Source organism: Miscanthus floridulus, chromosome 10, assembly GCF_019320115.1.
Source record: "Miscanthus floridulus cultivar M001 chromosome 10, ASM1932011v1, whole genome shotgun sequence".
In the NCBI taxonomy this organism is placed as follows: domain Eukaryota; kingdom Viridiplantae; phylum Streptophyta; class Magnoliopsida; order Poales; family Poaceae; genus Miscanthus; species Miscanthus floridulus.
Window position 1 is genome coordinate 105,481,795 of NC_089589.1, and position 23,038 is coordinate 105,504,832.

Sequence of the window (23,038 nt, forward strand, 5' to 3'; positions counted from 1 at the left end):
ACGTTAAAGTTGCAAATGGAGTCCGAGCAGATGTTGAAGCCGTTGGCGATCTTTCTCTAGAGCTTGCTGATGGTTTCACACTTTTACTTAGAGATGTACTTTATGTTCCCTCTTTACAGAGAAACTTGATTAGTGTTTCATGCTTGGACAATGATGGATATGATTGCCATTTTGGAAATGACAAATGTAAGATAACATTTAATAATGCATGTGTTGGTCATGCTATCTTACAAAATGAGCTTTATTTGTTATCACTACGTAATGATGTGAATGTTGTATGCGATGATGAGAACATTGCGTGCCACAATGAGAATGTATCCTCGTCTGTGGATGTAAACAGAAAACGAAAGAGAGCTCACGATGCATCGTCGAAATTATGGCACTGTCGTTTAGGCCATATTTCGAGGGAGAGAATAGAAAGACTAGTTAAGAATGATATTCTTCCTCCATTAGAGCTCTCAGATTTAGAACAATGCAGAGAATGCATAAAAGGAAAGTATGTAAAGAAAATTAAGAAAGATGTCAAACGAAGCGTAGGAATTTTACAGATTATTCACACAGACATCTGTGGTCCTTTTCCTGTAAAAAGTGTGGATGGTTATGATTTATTCATAACATTCATAGATGATTACTCCCATTATGGCTACATTTATCCAATCAAAGAAAGAACAGAAGCATTGGATAAATTTAAGATATTTAAGGTAGAAGTTGAAAATCAACACAATTTAAAGATTAAGATAGCCAGGTCCGATCGTGGGGGGAGTACTACGGTCGGCATACCCCATATGGCCAAGTTCCTGGACCTTTTGCAAGGTTCTTACAGGAGAATAGCATAGTAGCCTAGTATTCTACACCAGGCAAACCTCAGCAGAATGGAGTAGCTGAAAGACGCAATCGTACCCTGATGGATATGATGCGTAGTATGATAAGTTACTCCACCTTACCGTTGAGCCTGTGGATGGAGGCGTTAAAAACCGCCATTCATATTCTCAATAGAGTACCAAGTAAGTCGATGCCCAAAACACCGTATGAGTTGTGGACAGGAAGAGTACCCTCACTAAACTACTTACGTGTGTGGGGGAGTCCTGCTGAGGCTAAAGTATTTAACCCAAACATTGGGAAGCTAGATCCCAAAACTATGAGTTGCCATTTCATTGGCTACCTAGAAAAGTCAAAAGGTTTTCGTTTCTACTGTCCAGATAGACATACAAAGTTTATGGAAACGAGACACGCTGTCTTCCTAGAGGATGAAATGATGAGGGGGGCATGGTAGCTCGAGAAATTGACCTTGAAGAGAAGCGGGTGTATGCGCCCACTCCGATGATTCATGAGCCATTTTTCTCACTACCTGCTGTCGCTGCACCGATAGCGCAAGATACTGTGGTGCCAGCACCTGTTGTTATTCCGCCTGTGGCAACAATGAATGATGATGAGGAACCTGTTCTTCAGGATCCCGTAGAACCTATTTCCACACATGAGGGGGAGCAACAACAGCCTCAAACAGAAGATATGCCAAATGTGGACGCCCCTAGAAGGTCTCAAAGAGTTAGAAAATCAACTATTCCTGTTGACTATGAAGTATACAACACAGAGGAATTTCAAATGGAGGATGATCCCACCTCATTTGAAAAAGCTATGAGAAGTGATCATTCATCAAAGTGGCTTGAGGCCATGGAAGATGAAATGAAATCTATGAATGCCAATAAAGTTTAGGACATGGAAATAATTCCTAAAATGGGTCTACAAAACAGTAGGTTGTAAATGGGTCTACAAAACAGTAGGTTGTAAATGGGTCTACAAAACAAAACTTGACTCTCAAGGGAATATAGAGATATATAAAGCGCGACTTGTGGCAAAAGGCTTTACGCAAAGAGAAGGGATTGATTACAATGAGACCTTTTCTCCAGTCTCATGTAAGGATTCCTTCAGAATCATAATGGCATTAGTGGCACATTGCGATTTAGAATTACATCAAATGGATATAAAGACGACATTTCTCAAATGGGACTTGGAGGAAAATGTTTACATGGCACAACCGAAAGATTTTGTCATGGAAAGAAAAGAATGAATGGGATGCTGCCTAAAGAAATTCATTTATGGATTAAAACAAGCTTCAAGACAGTGGTACTTGAAGTTTGATCAGACAATAAGGAATTTTGGGTTTAAAGAGAATGTAGAGGACAATTGTGTCTGCAAAGTTTAAGAATAGGAAGTTTATCTTCCTTGTCCTGTATGTGGATGATATCTTACTTACTAGTAGTGATGTCAGTCTACTACTGGAGACAGAAGTTTTTGTCCTCAAAATTTGATATGAAAGATCTTGGTGAAGCTTTGTTCATTCTAGGGATCGAGATTCACCGAGATAGAAATAAAGGGGTAATAGGACTGTCACAAAAGGCATATATAGAAAAGATCTCAAAGAAATTCAGTATGCACAAATGTTGTCCCTTACCTGCTCCTATAGTCAAGGGTGAAAGATATGGGGATTTTCAATGCCCCAGGAACCAGTATGAGATCGATCAAATGAAAATGGTTCCATATGCTTCAGCTGTCGAAAGCTTGCAATATGCTCAAGTATGTACGCGCCTTGACTTGGCATTTGTTACCGGGTTACTTGGCAGATTCTAGAGCAATCCTAAAATAGAACACTAGAAATTAGTAAAGAAAGTCTTACGTTATTTGCAAGGAACAAAAAGCCTCATGATGACGTATAGAAACTAAGATTCACTCCATATAGTGGGATATTCAGATTCTGATTATGCGGGAGATGATAGAAAATCCACGTCTGGATATGTATTCACTCTTGCGGGGGGAGCTATTTCATGGAAAAGCTCAAAGCAAACCATCACTATATCGTCCACAATGTATGCCGAGTTTGTAGCATGTTATGAGGCAACGGGGCAGGTAAACTGGCTAAAGAAGTTCATACCCGGTTTGAAGGTGGTTGACGACATCTATAGATCACTTAAGTTATACTACGATAATAATCCGGCAGTATAGTATGCTCACAACAATAAGTCAAGTAGTGCTGCCAAACACATTGACATAAAGTATTATGTTGTGAAAGATAAAGTCTAGGATCATGTCATAAGTCTTGAGTATATAAGTACTGAAAAGATGCTCACGGATCCGCTTACAAAAGGCTTACCACCCAACGTGTTCAGAGAATATGTAGCTGGCATAGGTTTAAGGGAAAGCCTATAATTTCTAGACAAAATAAGGCCCAAAGTTAAGTATCTATTTTAGAACAGACTGGTGTGTTGTAGTTGTTAAATCTATCGACAATTGACAGTGATGATGAAACATACTCTATGCGCTAATCTGTAATGGAATGAACAAAAGTAAATGATATGAAATTAAAAGATGAAAGGAGATCAAGGGGGATTGTTAGATTGATCTCTAATCCCAAACTAGGCCCAATGGCCTAGTTGGGCCTTTTGATCCACGCCCTGATCGGGGGCGCCCAACCCACTATGGCTAGGGGGCCTCTGTCACACTGTGTAATAAATAGTGGTGGGGGCCGACGGCTCTGGACACAAGGTTCGTCGAGCTACAGTTCACCACCAAAATCCCTAATCTGATCTAGAGGGGCGCAGCCAATGATGGGAAACCACCAGCCGCGCCGCCACCGCCTCTGCATCTACACCGAGGGGTTGCTACGTTGTCGGGCTGCCCTGCAACCGCTACTGCACCGCCATCCTTCAACTCGACACCGCCACTGGGTTATCGCTAAGCACTACGATGGCGATCCCATCTTCATCCCAGGCGGCCGAAGGTTTGCACCCTTCACCTCTCTCTTTCTCTCGTTCTATCTACTACTACTACACTAGTAGATGTTCTAGGACTCACAATTTTATTCAAAAGCAAGTAGATATGCTAGTTCTATGCCTAGAGATCCTACTTTAGGTCTAACACATCCCAACCGCATGGTTTTGTCGGGCCAGATAAGTCCCTCCTTGCTCTCCTTGCATCATCTTCAGAGCCTTGATCTCAGTGGAAACAACTTTTCTGGGCCAGCCGGACGTCTGTCGGAGTTCTTGGCCTTTTTAACAACTTGAGATATCTGAACCTCTCTGGCATGCCCTTGGCTGGGAGGGTGCCACCACAGCTCGGCAATCTCTCAAACTTACACTACCTTGACCTCTCAACTAATACTTATTATGTCTTCCCATGGGGTATTCCAGAATTGTACTCCATGGATATCTCTTGGTTATCAAATTTGCCTCTGATATACCTCAACATGGGCGCTATAAATCTCAGCAGGATAGCTGATTCGGCTCACGTGGTCAACACGATTCCATCTTTGAAGGTGCTTAGTCTTTCTGATTGTTCACTTACAAGTGCAAACCAATCTCTCTTGCTTCTTAATCTTACAGACCTTATGGAGCTCAGTCTCTCTGCAAACCATTTTGATCACCCAGTTGCATCATGTTGGCTCTAGAATTTGGCAAGCCTCAAGCATCTTGAGCTTGCAACAACTTCTTTATACTATCAAATTCATGATGCATTGGGTGATATGACATCGCTCCTGTTAGCCCCTTGATCTTCGGCACAGAGATATCCGACCACTCACTAGTGTTGCCGAGCACACACTAGCGATGCCGACCATGAACTGTCGTTGGCTACCACACACTATGGTTAGAGGTAGAAGACAGGACGGAGAACAGAGCACACACACCCAGCACAAGCACCAGCATTGGCCGGACTGAGTTGCAGTGGTGAACTATATATACAACTATATCCATCTAATCCTAGTACAGCTGACATGCTGCTATAGTGACTAGATGTGACAGCAGGGTTGACTTTGGCGTCTGCCCCTGTTGTGGCTACAGTGCGGAAGGAGAGCCGTTCGGCGCCTGCCTTGGTAGTGCTATAGTGTCACCGCAGGGAGCCTTTTCGATGACGCCTTCCCCTGCTGCGTGTTCACACAAGGGAGCAACAGATTACTTAACAATTCTTCCCCTAATCCTGCTGCTAACCCTAGAACTCCCTCCATGCCGATCATCTTCTTTAGCTCCATGAGTTGAAGGTGGCCGAGCGGCTTGGTGAGGACATCCGCGAGTTGCCGACCGGTTTCGACGAACTCGATGATGATCTACCCTCCATCGACATAGTCCCTGAGGAAGTGGAACTTGACGTCGATGTGCTTGCTCCGGTCATGGAGAACCGGATTCTTCGCAAGGGCGATGGTGGGTTGGTTGTCCACCATCAGTGCTAGTGGATGAGCTTCCACAATGGTCAGCTCACCCATCAGCCGACACAGTCATATAGCTTGGCATGCCGCTATGGCCACCGCCACGTACTCTACTTCACACGTGGATAGCGCTACCACCTTCTATTTTAGTGATAGCCATGAGATTGGAGCCGACCCAAGGAAGACGAGCACGTTAGAGGTGCTCTGCCGTCCGTTGATGTCCCCCGCCATGTCTACATCGCTGAACATAGTGAGCTACAGCCTACTCCCTCCGGTCTTGGGGAAGACGATCCCCTGATCCACCGTCCCCTTGACGTAGTGTAGCAGCCGCTTCACCACAACCCAGTGATCCTCTCTGGGATCCTCCAAGAAGCGGCTGACGTAGCCCACGACGAACGCAATGTCCGGCCTCATGTGGACTAGGTAGCGCAGACCGCCGACGATGCTCCGGTAGAGTGTTGTATCTACCTTCGCCGCAGTACTGGCCTTCGTCAGCTTTAGCCGCTCCTCCATCGGAGTCACGCACGACTTGCACTTAGCCATGTCGCTCCGCTCCAATAGCTTCGAGGCATACATGCTCTGACCGAGTGTGAGCGCCTCCTTCCCCTGTCTCACCTCAATGCCGAGGTAGTAGGAGAGCGCACCGAGATCGCTCATTCGAAAACGAGCTGCCATCTCATGCTTGAAGCTGTCGATGTCCTCTGCACGCGCGCCGGTGACGATCAAGTCATCTACATACACACCGACGACGACCTCCTCCTTCCCCCATCACCGCGTGTAGAGCGCGTGCTTGGTTGAGCACCGCTTGAACCCAAGCTCGCCCAACGTGGCGTCAAGCTTGGCGTTCCACGCTCGCGGAGCCTGCCACAGCCCATAGAGCGCCTTGCGCAGTTGGAGCACCCTACGCTCCGCTCTCTTGACGGTGAAACCTAGAGGTTGCCTGACGAAGACCGTCTCCGCCAGCTCACCATTGAGGAAGGCTGATTTTATGTCCAGGTGATGGACGCACCAGTCCTTTGATGCTGCCAAAGCCAGAAGCAGTCGGACAGACTCCATGCGCGCTACTGGCGTAAAGACTTCCTGGAAGTCGATGCCCTCGCACTGGACAAAGCCTTGAGCGACGAGGCGTGCCTTGTGCTTGACAATGGCATCGTGCTCGTCCCGCTTGACCTTGTATACCCACTTCAGGGCGATCGAACGGCATCCTGGAGGTGGATCGACGAGCTCCCAAGTCTTGTTTTTCTCGATCGCCTTCATCTCCTCTAGCATCGCCCGTCGCCAGTTTGTATCGCGCTTGGCCAATGTGAACGTGGGTGGTTCCTCTGCACTAATGAGAAGCAGCTCTAGGACATTGAGCAGCCGACCCGCTAGGCCTGAGGGCCCTGTGCCACCGACGATGTCGTCCAGCTTGTGGAACCGCACCTCACCGTCGTGGAAGGCATCCACAAACTCAGTGATGTCGCTTCGAGGTGAGGCGAACTCAATCGGCGTCGATGGAGTTCCTTATTCTACCAGAGTGCTCTGCATGGCACCTAGAGTGCTCGGCACCCTGGCTGTAGTGCTCGGCACTACTCCTGGACCGCTCATCACCACTCCTGGAGTGATCGGCACTACTGTAGGAGTGCTCAGCCCTAGTCTTGGAGTGGTCGGCACCACTGCAAGACTTCTCAGCTCTGCTACGGGAGTGTTTGGCACCCGTCCTAGAGTGCTCAGTGACCTCCTGGAGTGCTCGACATTGCTGAAAGGGTCGAGATGGCGACTAGAGGGGGGGTGAATAGTCTTTTCTAAAATTAATCGCGTCGGCTAACTGAAACAAGTGCGGAATTAAGACTATCGGTCTAGCCAAGACTACACCCCTTTATCTATGTTCACTAGCACCTTCCAAAGATACTAATTAATCAACAAAGGTGGCGGGCTAGCTAGAGCTCTCCTAACCAATTCTAGAAGCAAGGTCACACAAACCTATGCCACTAGTACTTTAAGCGACAAGGGAGCTCCTACACATGCTAGTGAGCAAAAACACAAAGCCAACTAAGCTCACTAGCAATACTCAATAACAAGGCAACCAATGCCAAATTAGAGAGCGCAATTACTTAGCTACACAAACTAAGCAATGTGACTAACAAGGTTACACAAACCAAATTAGCCACGCAAGGGAGCTACTTCTATACTACACAAGCAAGAAGGTAACTAGTAAGCTACACAAGCTAACTAATTACAAGAGCAACAACACAAGCTTAATGTATATGAAAATAATCGCAAGTTTGTGTAACGGGGATGCAAACCAACAGGAACAACAAGGTTGACACAATGATTTTTCTCCCGAGGTTCATGTGCTTGCCAACACGCTAGTCCCCGTTGTGTCGACCGCTCACTTGGTGGTTCGGCGGCTAATTAGCATCACCCGCTAAGCCCGCACGTCGGGCGCCACAAGAACCTACCCCTTGAGTGAGGGTAGCTCAATGACACGCTTTACTAGAGTTGCTCTTCGTGGCTCCCGCGGGGCGAGCACAATGCCCCTCATAAGCTCTTCTCTGGAGCGCCGCACAAGCTTCTTACGGGCTTCGACGGAGACCACCACCAAGCCATCTAGGAGGTGGCAACCTCCAAGAGTAACAAGCACCGCCGGCTTGCAACTCGATCACCTAGTGCCACTCAATGCAACCTCACGATGCAATCGCACTAGAATCGCTCACTCACACAATCGGATGATCACTATTAAGTATGTGTGAGATGGAGGGCTCCTAAGCACTCTCAAGCATGAACACAAAGTCCCCCAAGGTGCTCAGCACCAGCCATGGCCGAAGGCCACTTCTATTTATAGCCCCAAGGGCTAAACTAGCCGTTACCCCTTCACTGGGCAAAAATCGGGCCGACCGGACGCTCCGGTCGTGTTGACCGGACGCTGGACCTCAGCGTCCGGTCGCCCACAGACGGCCATGTGTCCCGATTCCAACAGTCACTTGACCTGACCAGACACAGCAGCTTCAACTGACCGAACGCTGGACCCCAGCGTCCGGTCGTTTCTAGTAAGGTACCCGAGGCGTATTTCTTCGACCGGACGCGTCCGGGCGCACGTGATCGGACGCAGCCCAGCGTCCGGTCACACTCCAGCTTCTGCGTCACCATACGTCAGCCTGACCTGACGCACCCTGCCAGCGTCTGGTGCTTTCAGACCCAGCGTTCGGTCAGTTGACCGACGCTAGCGTCTTCACGATCAACTCGTTTTCACTTCTAACTTCTTCACCCTTGCTCCAATGTGCCAACCACAAGAATTTGCATCCGGCGCAATAGAGAATAGGCATTCCATTTTCCCGAAAGCGACCCAAACCCATCTCAACCCTGGAAACACCACCTCCTTTGTAAATGTGCCAACACCACCAAGTGTACACCACCATATGTATGTGTGTTAGCTTTTCACAATCATTTCCCAAAGGATGTTAGCCACTCAACTTGCCACGCCACTTGATCCTAGCGACGATGAAAAGTTAGATCACTCGAGTGGCACTAGATGACCGATATGCAAACAAGTTTACCCCTCTTGATAGTATGGCCATCTATCCTAAATCCGGTCATAAACTTCTCTGCACACCTATGACCGGTGAAATGAAATGCCCTAGGTTATACCTTTGCCTTGCGCATTTCCATTCCATCTCCTTCAACATCGATGCAACATATGCACCAACACGATCAACAATGATATGATCCACTTCATATCATCATGTGATCATATTGGTTCATCGATCTTGACTTTACTTGCTCTTCACCGTTGCCATCGTCCATCGGCGCCAAGTCTTGCTCAAGCTTCACCGCCACGCGGTCCATCACTCCAAAGCCTTCGACTTGCCCTTCACGCTTGCAACCGGTCCATCAAGCCAAGTCTTGTCTTGATCTTCACCACCTTGATCACATGACTCAATGTCATGTCTCATGTTCAATAAGCTCCTTCATCATCACATGTGTGAGCTTTGTAACATCTCCAAGCCATTTTCACCTTCATGGCATATGTTGCTCACACACATGTACCTGTGGACTAATCACCTGTGTATCTCACATAAACACAATTAGTCCACCTAAGTTGTCACTCAATTACCAAAACCAAACAAGGACCTTTCAACTGCCCCAGAAGTGCTCGGCTCTATTGCTGGAGTGGTCGGCACCTCTTCTCCAGCATCTCCACCACCGTGGATGACCAAGTGCTCAACGACGAAGATGTTGGTGAAGCCAACAGCTTCCCCCATGCCCGGACTATTCCAGTCCTAGGCCACCTTCTCGTTGAACACGACATCACGCGAGACAAGCACCATGCCTCTACGTGGGTCATAGAGCCAGTACGCCTTGGTACCTTTCACGTAGCCCAGAAGCACCATCGGTGTGCTCCTGTCCTCCAGCTTGGTGGGGACCGACTTCGTCTTCTTAACATGGCTGATGCAGCCGAATGTGCGGAGGAAGGACATGCTCGGCTTGCACCCATACCAAGCTTCGAATGGCGTCTTGCCCTTTAGGGCCTTGGTGGGCGCGCGGTTGAGGATAAACACCGCCGTGGTCATCGCCTCACCCTAGAACCTTGCCGACATGCCCTTTACCTTCATCATGGATCAAGCCATGCCGACCACCGTCTGGTACCATCGCTCCACCACGCTATTCTGTTGTGGTGAGTATGGTGCGGTGTGGTGTCGCACCACACCCTGATCCACGCAGTACGTAGCGAACTCCACCGAAGTGAATTCGCCGCCGCGATCAGTCCTCAGCACGCGCAACTTCTTGCCGCTCTCCGCCTCTGCGCGCGCCTTGAACTTCTTGATTGCTGCCACTGCCTCGTCCTTGCTCGTCAGGAGTTGCAGCCACATATAGCGACTGCAATCATCCACGAGCAGGAGGAAGTACCGCCAACCACCATTTGTGGCTGGTGTGATTGGCCCATAGAGGTCGTCGTGGACAACCTTGAGAGCGTTCGTCATGCGATACTTGGCTGCCTTTGGGAACGGCAGCGTCCTCTGCTTCCTTGCTAGGTAGCTGTCACATAACTCGCCTGCATGCTTGATGTGAGGTAACCCTCGGACCATCTTCTCCAGCCGACCTAGCGCGTCGAAGCTGAGATGTCCGAACTGGGCATGCCACAGCCACGGCTCCTCAGTGTGTCGTGCTGTCAGGCACATCGGCTGCTCCACCTTCAAGTCAAGCAGGTACAGCCGGTTCTAGGATCTCTTCACCTTGGCAAGAAGGCGATGCTCCCAGTCCCTGATCCTGAGGACACCGTCCTTAATTAGTACCTCGCTACAGCGCTCATCCAGCTGGCCAATGCTGATGATGTTTGAACATAGCTATGGGATGTAATATACATCCGTTAGCGCATGGTGCTCGCCGTTCTGGCACCTGAAGATGATGGTGCCGCGCCCTCAAATTGCCACCCTTGAGCCATCACCGAACTTCACCGTGCCGGTCACGTTATCGTCGAGCTCAGAGAAGGCTTCCTTGGAGCCCATCATGTGGTTGCTGGCGCCGGAGTCCAGGTACCAACGCTGCTCCTATCCGCTGCCCACACGTCTGAGGTGGACTTGGGTGTGTGGTTCGTCGAGGTGGGCAACCTTCAGAGCCTTGTCGGGCCCTTCCACCACCGTCACCTCTCCCTTCTCCTTGGCCTCAACGTCGTGCAGTGCACATAACATTGCCATCAGGAGAGTGGCCTCATCCTCATCATCAGCCTGCGCCAGATTAGCCTTAGCCTTCTTCTCCTACTTGCGATTTGGGCACTCCTTTGCCCAATGGCCCGTTTTTCTGCAGCGTCGGCAGGCGTTGGGGTCAACCTTCTTCTTTTTCAAAGAAGCCTTGCCACGGCGGTTGCCATCGCCACACCGGCTGGAGGAGGCTTCCCCAGAGTTCCTCCGGGCAGCCCACTCCTCCTCTATCAGCAGCAGTTTCCCGTTGTCCTTCGTTGTTGTGGCTTGCTCCATGTGCTCGTCCACCGCCCGCAGACGGCCTGTCACATCCTCAACGGTGAGGGTGGACAAGTTCAGCATCATCTCTATAGAAAGAGCGATCTGGATGTACTTCATCGGCATGGAGTGGAGGTACTTGGAGACCGCCTCTTCTTCATCGATGGTGACGCCATGGCTCTTCAGCCTGCTCATGAGCGTCTGTAGGCGGAGGGAGAAGTCCTCCACAGATTCACCATCCTTGAACTTGAGGTTGGCGTACTCCTGCTTCAAAAGCTATACCATCGCCTTCTTTGCGTGGTCGGAACCGACGCGCATCACCGCAATGGCCTCCCACGCCTCTTTAGCAGAGCTCTTCGCCCCTAGCGGCTCCCTGTACTCTGCCGGTACAGCTGCGAGGATAGCCTCCAACGCTGACATATCGTCTTCTTCGTTGTTGATGTCCTTGTCAACATCATTCTAGAGCCGTCGGGCTCTGAGCTTGACCTTCATGGTCACCGACCACTTGCCATAGTTGGTGCGAGTTAGCATCGGCCAACTGGTGCCGCTGACCTCCCGCACCGTGCGCACAACGACCTCCTATCGTGGCTGAGCAGCCACAGTAGCACCGCTGCTGTCGCACATCTCCAAACCGTGCGTCATCACCGGCGGTTAGTCCGGCGACGGCGCTTGTACGGCTTTGATACCACTTGTTAGCCCCTTGATCTCCAGCACGGAGATATCCGACCACTCACTAGTGTTGCCGAGCACACACTAGCGATGCCGACCACAAACTGTCGTTGGCTACCACACACTATGGTTAGAGGTAGAGGGAGAACAGAGCACACACACCCAGCACAAGCACCAATGTTGGCCGGAGCTTTACAGAGTAGATGGTAAAACTGAACTCGCCCTTTACTGAGTTGCAGTGGCGAACTATATATACAACTCTACCCATCTAATCCTAGTACAGCTGCCATGCTGCTACAGTGACTAAATATGACAGAAGGACTGACTTTGGCGCATGCCTCTGCTGTGGCTACAGTGCGCCAGGAGAGCCGTTCGACGTCTGCCCCTACAGTGCTACAGTGTCACCGCAGGGAGCCTTTTTGGCGCCTTCCCCTGTTGCTCGTTCACACAAGGGAACGATAGATTACTTAACAGCTCAAGCCCTTGATTTTAGTTATAACGAAGGAAACATAGATGTCGTGACAGCAAACATGACAAATCTATGCAAACTGGAAAGCATAGACGTGACGTACAATTTTTGTTACGGCAACATAAGAGATTTCTTCCAAAGGTTGCCACAATGTTACCCAAGCAAGCTGAAGGAACTGTATCTAGGGTTCAACAATTTCAGTGGAGTACTACCAAATTGGATAGGGAGATGGACCACCTTACGCATTCTTGATCTCTCTGGTAACAATCTCAGTGGACCTGTGCCTTCTGAGCTCGGTGCACTCAATAATTTGGAGTCCCTGGACCTCAGCGACAATAATCTCGATGGTGTAATCACCCAACAACATTTTGCTGGCCTAAAAAAATTGAAGCATATTGACTTGTCACTTAACTCGTTGAAAATCGCAGTGGGCCCTGAGTGGCTACCTCCCTTCAGACTCGATAGTGCATATTTTGCATCTTGCCAGATGGGTCCTCTATTCCCAACCTGGTTACAGTCTCAGGTTAATATTCTTGAGCTAGACATGTCCAACACATCTATATTTGGCAGGCTTCCTGACTAGTTTGCTACAACCTTTTCAAAGGCAACATCATTGTACTTTTCGAACAATGGAATCAATGGCACATTGCCAACAAATTTGGAAAATATAATATCATTACGGTATCTCAAGTTGGATTCAAACAAGCTAACAGGTCCAATACCTCTGTTGCCTATAGATCTCAAAGTATTGGATATCTCCATGAACCATTTGTCAGGGCAACTACCATCAAACATTTGCGATCTGAATGTAGACGAATTGAATTTAGCCAACAATCATTTGGAGGGAAAATTGATGGTGTGTAATCAGCAAAGGAGAGCCAGCACACTAATATTAGGTAACAATATGCTATCTGGAAAGCTACAACTGATTTTAGAAACATACACAGAACTGCAGGTCCTTGATCTACAATGGAACAATTTCACAGGAAACATTCCAGCCACTATTACCAGTCTTGGAGGCTTAATTCATCTTAATTTGGCAGGCAATAGTATATCAGGTACCTTACCCCATGATTTGTCAAATTTAAGGGGGATGAAAACAGGGTATCCTACACCTGACGATAACTATGCAACAGTTATTAACATGTCTATGACCATGAAGGGGCAAGAACGTTACTACTATAGTTCAGCATTTTATGACACGGCGTTCATTGACTTGTCATCAAATCAATTGACCGGTGGAATTCCAGAACAAATAGCCTCTCTATATGCAGTTGTAAATTTGAATCTATTAAGGAATAATTTGACTGGAAAAATTCCAGAAAGGATTGGGGTTATGCAATCACTACAATCGCTCGACCTCTCAAGAAACAATCTTTATGGAGAAATCCCACAAAGTCTGTCAAATATAGCATATTTAAGCTCCATGGACTTGTTGCACAACAATCTCACGGGAAGAATCCCATCAGGGGCGCAGCTTGACACCCTTTACGCACAGAATCCTCTTATATATGATGGCAACGTTGGTCTTTGTGGATATCCTCTTCACAAGAATTGCACCTACGACAACAGAGAACCAAAGCATGGTGATCAACTACACATTAAGCTAATTGGTAAGATTGGGCAAAGCGACCACATATAGACTACAAATAAAGGTGTCCAGTCTTGTGTTTGGTTGTATATTGTTTCTTTGAAGTATCTTGAATGTTTTCCAATTCCTGTTATGTATGTGTGTACTGGCCATGCAAAGGAAATGATTGCTGTCAATATGACCAGGTTTAATTTCAACTAGTCTGTCAATGTGACCATATTTAGTAGGGGCTCTTATTTAATATGATGAGCAATTGGCTACTTCCTCACGATGTATAAAATAATGATTTTGCAATGTGACCTATTTCAACTAGTCTGTAATACAAGATATTGGCTCACCTCAGCAGCTCGGACAACTCTGATCTGCTCCAATGGCAGTTATGCTATGAGAAAGTTAAGGGTTTAGCATAAAAATCAGCTGAAAATGAACATCTTCACTCCAATAACATGAATTGTACATTAAACTGCAGGCTACCGCAACACCTCACATCAGAGAGACTAGCACAACAAATCCACAATCAACTATTGGCACTAATGCCACAAATACAGCCGATTTCATTAGGGGTCCCATTTCATTACACATGGCTGCAGACAGTTCTTAGGCTCTAACATAGCCCTGCAAAAGACTCCTGCCGAATCTGAACATCTTCAGTGAAAAGAGCCAGAACTTCGTCACAAAAGGGGCTGAGCCTACAGTAGGGCACCAGGTATTTCTAGGTTTAAACCAGAAAAAAATCAGCTGAAAATGAACATCTTCACTCCAATAACATGAATTGTACATTAAACTGCAGGCTACCGCAACACCTCACAGAGAGACTAGCACAACAAATCCACAATCAACTATTGGCACTAATGCCACAAATACAGCCGATTTCATTAGGGGTCCCATTTCATTACACATGGCTGCAGACATAGTTCTTAGGCTCTAACATAGCCCTGCAAAAGACTGATCACCTGCCAAATCTGAACATCTTCAGTGAAAAGAGCCAGAACTTCGTCACAAAAGGGGCTGAGCCTACAGTAGGGCACCAAAAGAGATCCATGATCCTGATCACTGTTCGTGGGATCATGGCATGTTGAGCCGAGACCGCAGCCTGCTTGCGATGCAGTCAGGGCTTCTTCGTTCAGCGTACTTCCTCTTCCTTGACATTGGCTTAGAAGATGGAGTGACACACCCAGCATCCTTGTTGGCTTGATCATCCTGGCAATCAGATGTCACCACGGACTCACTTCTGCTATCATCTTTGTCACCATGAGAACTCTTCTTCACTTGGCGGCGAGTTGCTTTGTTCAGCTTAGCTCTGCTGCTCGTTTCTCCATCCTCTGGGATCTCATTGGCATCCAGGCCATCATGATCAGAAATGCATGAGGTTTCAGATTTAGCAGACAGCAACTCCTTTTTGTCAGCTGAGCTTGAATCCTCTGAGTTAACTGATGAGGCTCGATGTGTTGCAATTAAAAAGTGTGCCACAGATTTGTACCCAAGTCCCACCACCTGCATGAAGGAAGATGCAGGATTGTCAGAATTATTGAATCATTGACAGATTGGTATATGCATACTACCAACATTAGATCCAAATATGCATACAAACTACATTGGATCCAGTCCATTACCTAGCTTTTTCCTAACATAAATTAACTACAATAACAACAAAGTCTCTAGCCACAACCAAGTAGGTTAGACATAGACTACACACAGAACCTAACAAGAGACACATGATCCAGAAACAAAGGAGATATTATTTTAAGTTGTTTCCGCTTCAGTTAGCAGTTTGTGCATTTCAAAGGTAATAGGGAATATTGCTATTAAATATACCTTCCTATACGCAGCACCAGTAGGGAACCATCCTTTCTTAGTTCTGCATATACTGCAATTACAGATGCCACGGCAAACTGGACATATCCAGTTAGGATTCTTTTTAACTTCTAGCACATTCTCACCATACCTGCATCAGCAACAAAGTGTCAACCAGAAACAAACTAACTATCCTTGCATGGAGAAAAGAAAACAAAGCGCAATTTGCATTCAGATGCATGTAGTGTTTCAACATTTTTCAACTAAGTGTAGGGAACACATGGATTGCTTTTAATTAGCACAGAACTGCAGCTGAAAATTTCTCGCAAAATTAAGTCAGTTAAGTACTTTCTATATATATTGCAACCCAAATCCTAGAGAGGTGTGTAAAAAAAAATCAAAGAAAAAACGTACAGCTTCAGCATTAGTAAATTTGTTTTAATTTGTGAACCGTAAATTGGAAAGTCTCTGTTATATTTTTGTAAGCACAAATAAGTCCATCTAGGTTTGTCCTAAATCAGAAAAAAAAAATAACTTACTAACAATGTCTATTAACATATAGCTTCTCAAATGAAAAGAGTTAAGATATGTAGTTTTTATTGTAAGTCTAAATAACGTCAGTCTTGTGTGGGCAATCTATATAAAACATTAGATATCAATTGTCCAAGTAAAAAGGGTTTGACTTAAGATAAACCTAGATAGATTTAAATTTGTAAGCGAAAGAAGTATACTGCTAAACTTCTATAGCAAAAATTATCCTTTTGTTTTCAGGTGTCTATGCCATATGCAGAACAGGGAATTCATTGCAAGTCACAAATTGTGTCTAACACATCCTTAATAAGAAAATGACAGAGATGACACAGCTCATGAATGTACAATTGATAATTCTATGCTTAATTTTGTCTAGCAGCAGAGCAGGTCAACATTTAACCATAATAATGAGAAATTACTATTACTATAAAGAAATGCTCACCTCATGTACAAACAATCTCCACAAAACTGCCCTTGGACAATCTGGCATTTACAGCAGCTTGTATGATGACCAAGAGTTTTCTGTCTGTAACATGGAAGCATTATGCCATTATACCAAAGGTGAAGAAAATTAATACAGAAAATATGCTACAAGATTATACACATCAGGCATCCTCCAGATCATTAACCATAAAAACCTCTGAACAAGGAAATTAACTTGCCATTTATACCAACATAGAAAAACGAACTTGAGCATATATTAAAATTCGCTTCTACACTTCAGTGTGCACATTGATGTTTATATAACATTCACAAACAACATCATATTAGAAAAGAGGTAGTAAAAAAATATTTAACAGTGCACTAGCAGAAGATTGTCATTGTATTAAGACCACCACCACCACCCTCTCTCCCATGTCAAAATATGGGAACTGCATTATTGTTACTGTTATTAAAGTTGTAAATGTTTTGTTCATTAGAACATATGGCAAAGGCAACTGATTCAAACATAGAGAATTCCCAAATAGTTATTCCAGTAGAGACTTACCGGCACTGATGACAGGTTTGACCCCTCACTTGATCATAGATGCGCTTTCCATCCTTGCCATAGCCATCGACAAAGAGAGTCCAAGGAGTGCTGCATGTACCCAAGAGCTTGTCGTGCTCTTCAGTATATATTTCTTCCTTGGCTCCTATCTCTATTACTGCTGTTTTGCCATCTGCAGAGTGTTTCTCTTTCTTTGGCTCAGTTTCACAATAGATTACTGGTTCCACGTCCTTCAACCTTAAAAAACAAAAAAAAAGGTTTTAAGAAGATTACTGCTAAGATCCAATGAGATACGATTGCAGGACATCTACATCCAGTGTTTATTAAACCTATTTTATTTATTTAACATGTGGCAAACAAATTTGGAGCAGAAAACATAACTGATAATTTTGTACTGCCTCGTGGAAAGGCATTAGGAGTTAACGCCATTAGGACAAGATTGCGCACATGTTATTGACATGACAGTATCTTTATGGGAAAAAAGAAAGGACAGCCACATCCATTCAGATCCATACACACTGAAACTACAATACAAGCACGAGATGAAATAGACAGCGATACTTATACTGAAACGTGTTGAGCTAAGGTGTAAAGGGGTGGAAAGAATAGTAAAACATTCCATAAACAGGGACTGCAGGTAGATCCGTTCAGATGACGAAAAATAAACGACTGTCAATCATCGCTATACTAGATTCATGAAGACACAGGACGCGCTGAATAAAAAGAACAGATGTTTGCACATTCCACAGACTCGCGACCCCAGCCGTTCCGGAGGCAAGAACCCGCAGGCATCCCAAGAAATTAATAATCAGGACACGCATCCACCACCGCAAAGAAGACGATTCGGTCCGTACCTGAGCGACCTCCGCGAGGGCGGCGGCGGCGCGGGCTTCACCCTGGCCGCGTCAACGGACCCTGGCTCGACGGGCTTCCGGCGCCGCCGCCCATTGCCCGAGGCGGCGGCAGACTGGCTGAGGGTGTGCGCGAGGTCGAGGATGCCGAGCTTCTGCATCCGCTCCATGTTCTCCCGGATCCTCGCGGCCCTCTCGCGCTCGTAGTCCCCCATCACCTCCTCCGGCTCGGCCGGCGCGGCCAGCGGGGACGCCGGGTCGGCGGGGGCCGGGTTCTTCGGCGGCCGGCCCCGCCGTCTCGGGGCCATCGCCGGCGACAGGTCCGCGGGGCCGGAAACGGCGGCGGCCATGGCTCTCCGGGAACGGCGGGAGGCGAGGAACGGGGATTGGGATTGGGGGATTTCTCCGGTGCGGGCCGTGCGGCGGGGTTTATAGGGAAGGGAACCGCGCCGGCGCGCCTAATAGGAAGGAGGCGGAGGGGAGGGGAACCGGCAAGCACAACGGTCACATGGGGGGCGGCCGTGCGGGGGGCGTGGTGGGTTTATGGGCGGGCTGCGGCGAGTCGACCGCCGCGCTTCATCCCGTGCGGCTGACTCGTGGGACCAGGGGCACCGACGTCCGCCGGGGCCACTTGTCGGTGGAAGGGAGTAGGACGCTCGTGACCGCGTCGGGGTGCACGTGGCGGCGGGTACGGGGGCGTCGGGGCGCGCGCTGTGACGGGACGGGAGCGCGGGATCGACCAGCGGGTTTCCCGCGCAATTCTTCCGTCACTGACAGGAGCGTGCCTGGGTTCTGGGTAGGTCAATGACTGGTGGGGTCGGCGCGGAGTGGCTGTAGGAAGGGTGGTGGTCGTGCGAGGCGGGAACTGGGGACAGAGAGCGCGCGCTCGGCGCTCGAGAGTACCAGACCTGCTGTTCGTCACGCCACGGCCCAACGGGCTACAGCCTACAGAGAAGAGAGGGAGTGGCCTAGCTGGGCTAGCTGGCTGCAGCTGAGTAGGAGCAGTAGGCTGCGGCATGTCTTTTTTTTTTTTTTGAAATCGTCGATTGGATTGTGACGGCCATAAATCCCGTGAAATCGAAAGCGAAGGCCCAGTTTAGGTTGGGGTTAGGAATTAGTATTTGGCACTGTAGCATTTTTGTTTGTATTTGACAATTATTGTCCAATTATGGTTTAACTAGGCTCAAAAGATTCGTCTCGTAATTTACAATCAAACTGTGTAATTAGTTATTTTTTTATCTACATTTAATACTCCATGCATGTGTCCAAAGATTTGAGGTAATGGAGAGAGTGAAAAAGCTTGCAATCTAAACGAGGCCTGACTTATGGACGGGCAAAGAGAGCCGTTGAATTCGAACGTTTGAATTTCGATTTCGAATGAGAAGATTGCTTCTTCAACGTTTCCGTTTGTGTTGGTGGCCTCGAATCGTGGTTGGGATTTTGGGAACTTGGGGGATGTTCGATGGAATTGCAATTGCAATGTCACATCATCGTTACAAAGTGCTGAGATGGATAATCATATATTGGTCCTGCTCGTTTTGCTCAAATCTGGCTTATGCTTATGTTTATACTGATTTGTTATAAGAGAAGAAAAATATTGTTCGTTCACTGAAAAGTACTGCTGGTACTGTAGAATAGGGCGATTTAGTTCATTTTATGTACTGTGTGCACGTAGGTACTCCCTATTCTCGTACACTCTAATTTCTATGTATCAAATCGAGTTTTCGCGTTGCATATTTGTTTGCTCCTACTGAGGGGCGAATCTATAGAGGCCTCGAGTGAGGGTCGAGAGACCATCACTCAATTTCAAAGTCTAGTTCTATATTCTGGTTTTTTACTTTCCCTTCGGACGTGGTTCATCCTCATCCACCCATCAGCGGACCTAGGCCCGCTCTGCGTTGTGCGCCCCTGCTCGCGGGACAGAATCCGCCGACGCCACCCCTGCTCGGACTTGCGCTTCCTGTCGCGGCCACGCTCCATCCGCATGCTGCGGCCACCGCCGAGGTCCGTGTGGAAGGTCCTAATGGCTAGAGGAGGTGAATAGCCTGTTAAAAATTTCTACCACAACACTTAACAAACCGGTTAGACAAATATGAGACGAAACGAGTGTTGCGCTAGCCTACTAAAAAGTAAGACACCTACCATAATTCTAGTTCTATAGTCTCTATCCATACAATGGTTATGTCACTACACTAAGTTTGTGTGCTCTCAAAGGCTAACTAAAGAGACACACTAACCAAACTAACAAGCTCTCACGACTAGCTACACTAAAGAGCTTGACAACTAGTTTGCGGTAAATATAAAGAGAGAGAGCAAGATAGTTATATCCATCGAGTCGAGGAATGAACCAATCAATCATAAGAATAAATACCAATGAAGACCAATCTCCTCGAAATCAAATGATGACACAATGATTTTTTTACCGAGGTTCACTTGCTTACCGTCAAGCTAGTTCTCGTTGTGACGATTCACTCACTTATAGGTTCACGCGCTAATTAGCATCACACGCCAAGCCCTCAATAGGGTGCCGCACAACCAACACGAAATGAGAATCACACAAGCCACCAGCAATTTACTAGAGTACATTTTGGCTCTCCATCGGGGAAAGGTCAAGAACCCCTCACAATTATCACAATCGGAGCCGAAGACAATCACCAACCTCCGCTCGACGATCCTCACTACTCCAGGGCGTCTAGGTGGCGGCAACCACCAAGAGTAATAAGGGAATCCCGCAGCGAAACATGAACACCAAGTGCCTCTAGATGCAATCACTCAAGCAATGCATTTAGATTCACTCCTAATCTCACAAAGATGATGAATCAATGATGAAGATGAGTGGGAGGGCTTTGGCTAAACTCATAAGGTTACTATGTCAATGCAAATAGTCAAGAGAGTGAGCTTGAGCCGGCCATGGGCCTTAAATAGAGAGTCCCCATGAATACAGTCGTTGGCTCTCTGTTCCTTGAAAAGTCGAGGCAACCGAACGCACCCGGTCCAGCGTTCGATCAACGGATGCACGCCACTCATCGCCTCCGTTAAAACTCAGGCGCTTGATTTCAACGGTCGATTATCGTGCGCCAATGGGCAAGTGATGACCGGACGTAGTACAATGAGGATGACCGTACACTGCTACGCCTGAGTCCAGTCATTTCCAAAGAGCTCCCCAAGCCTCTGTTTTACGACCGGACGTAGACCAGCTAGAGTCCGGTCGTTTACAGAGAGCTCCCCGAGCCTTTATTTTGCAACTGGACGCGTCAGGTTGGTCACGATCGGACGCAACACCTGAGTCTGATCCTTCACCGCCTACCATGTGTCACTGCTGCTCCTCGCACCAAGATATCAGCATACGTCACTAGGTGACCGGACGCACCCACTGTGCGTTTGGTCCCTCATTCTTCTCAGCGTCCGATCAAAGGACCGAGGGTGGCCTTCACTGTGCACCTCTGGCCGGACGCAGGGTCAGAGTCCGGTCACTGCCCAAGATAGAGTCATGTCAATATGAAATAGCTCCTTTTGACCCTAAACTTCACCACTCTTGGTCAAACGTGTTAACCACCAAATGTATCACTTTATGCACATGTATTAGCATATTTTCATAAATGTTTTCAAGGGTGTTAGCACAACACTAGATCCTAAATGCATATGCAATGAGTTAGAGCATCTAGTGGCACTTTGATAACTGTATTTCGATACGAGTTTTACCCCTCTTAATAGTACGACTATCGATCCTAAATATGATCACACTCGCTAAGTGTCTCGATAACTTAAACCGAAAAGCTCCTATCAATTTCACCTTTGCCTTGAATTTTTTGTTTTGCTTTCTTCTTTTCTAAGTCCAAGTATTTGATCATCACCATGCCATCATCATCATGTCATGATCTTTATTTGCTTCATTACTTGGAGTAGTGCCACCTATCTCAAAATCACTTTGATAAACTATGTTAGCACTAGAACTTTCACCGTGGCGCCGACGTGATCCACACCGACGACCTCCATGCACTACGTGGCATCGAGCCCCGCCCCAGCGTCGAGCTCCACAACAACAAGCTCTATTCATCCAAGCAGAAAGGTGACATTGCGCGGAAAAAAATATTGCAAGCGTACATTTTAAGTGTTTTAGGTGTTTCAGAGGTATGTTGCAAATGTTTTATATGGATGTTGCAAAAGTAGAATATGATGTTGCACATGCTGCGATGGTTGTGCATGGATGTTGCATTTCATCTGTTTTTCAGGTGTATGTTGCAAGTGTGTTTATCTGGATGTTGCATATGTTTTACACATATGTTGCAAGTGTTTTATCTAGATGTTGCTTATGTGTTGCAATGGTTTTTAAGTATTTCATATATTTTTTGCAAGTGTTTGAGACACATATTTTAAGTATTTCATCTGTCTTCAGACCTATGTTACAAGTGTTGTGTCTGAATATTTCAAAAGTAGATCTGGTATTGCATTTTCCTCCTCACCTTCTGCTGCCTTGCCTTGGTGTCTCCTTTTCGCCTTCTACTACCTTGCATCCTTCTTAGACAGCGGCAGGGCCTGATGGAGGGGGCGCATCGAGGGATGGTAGCGTGGACGCGAGCGCATGCTCTCCCCTTCTATTACACGAGCAACTTTTGTTATGCGGACAGGTAGCGCTTCGGTCCCTTTAGTTTTTCTATTACGCGAGATGCTGAGATGGTACTGTCCTATTGGTGGGCCGTGACGGTAGCCCGTGGTTCGGTTGGCTGAGCTACGTTTGGACGCGTTGCTGGCGCCGGATGTCCAAGCGCTAGTGCCTCTTTTACTACTAGTGCCACAATCAGCCCAACTAAAAATAAATTTAAGCTGGTTTTATATTTTTATGATCTAAAATAAATTTTCTACAATTTTTCTAAGATTAGACCATATTTTGGATTTTAGCTTCATATTTTTTAAAGAAAATTAGGTAGTTTTCTTGGAAATTTATTTCCATATTTTTTTGGTAAAGTCTATTTGATCCGACTATCAACGTAGTTTGTTTCATCTCCCTCTTGGCT

The 23,038-nt window shown here is 46.9% G+C and overlaps 1 protein-coding gene across 1 annotated transcript; it reads right to left on the reverse strand.

The window, feature by feature from the left end:
• Positions 1-14,327: 14,327 nt before the first annotated feature.
• On the reverse strand, positions 14,328-18,516 carry LOC136485246 (uncharacterized). The gene is made up of 5 exons (XM_066482165.1): positions 18,027-18,516; positions 17,173-17,409; positions 16,627-16,710; positions 15,675-15,804; positions 14,328-15,353 (listed from the first exon to the last, which is right to left on the reverse strand). Exons 1-5 carry the CDS (start codon positions 18,371-18,373, stop codon positions 14,925-14,927), a joined length of 1,227 nt encoding a protein of 408 aa, XP_066338262.1. The 5' UTR covers positions 18,374-18,516; the 3' UTR covers positions 14,328-14,924.
• Between the last annotated feature and the right edge of the window lie 4,522 nt (positions 18,517-23,038).

What these genes read in the sequence shown, in the direction of transcription:
- LOC136485246 (XM_066482165.1), bottom strand. Translation starts at nt 18,373, where the DNA reads ATGGCCGCCGCCGTTTCCGGCCCCGCGGACCTGTCGCCGGCGATGGCC. An exon ending in CAAACCTGTCATCAGTGCCG is followed by an intron (nt 16,711 to 17,172) that starts GTAAGTCTCTAC and finishes TCCATGTTACAG; the next exon opens with ACAGAAAACTCTTGGTCATC. An exon ending in CTGGTGCTGCGTATAGGAAG is followed by an intron (nt 15,354 to 15,674) that starts GTATATTTAATA and finishes TCCTTCATGCAG; the next exon opens with GTGGTGGGACTTGGGTACAA.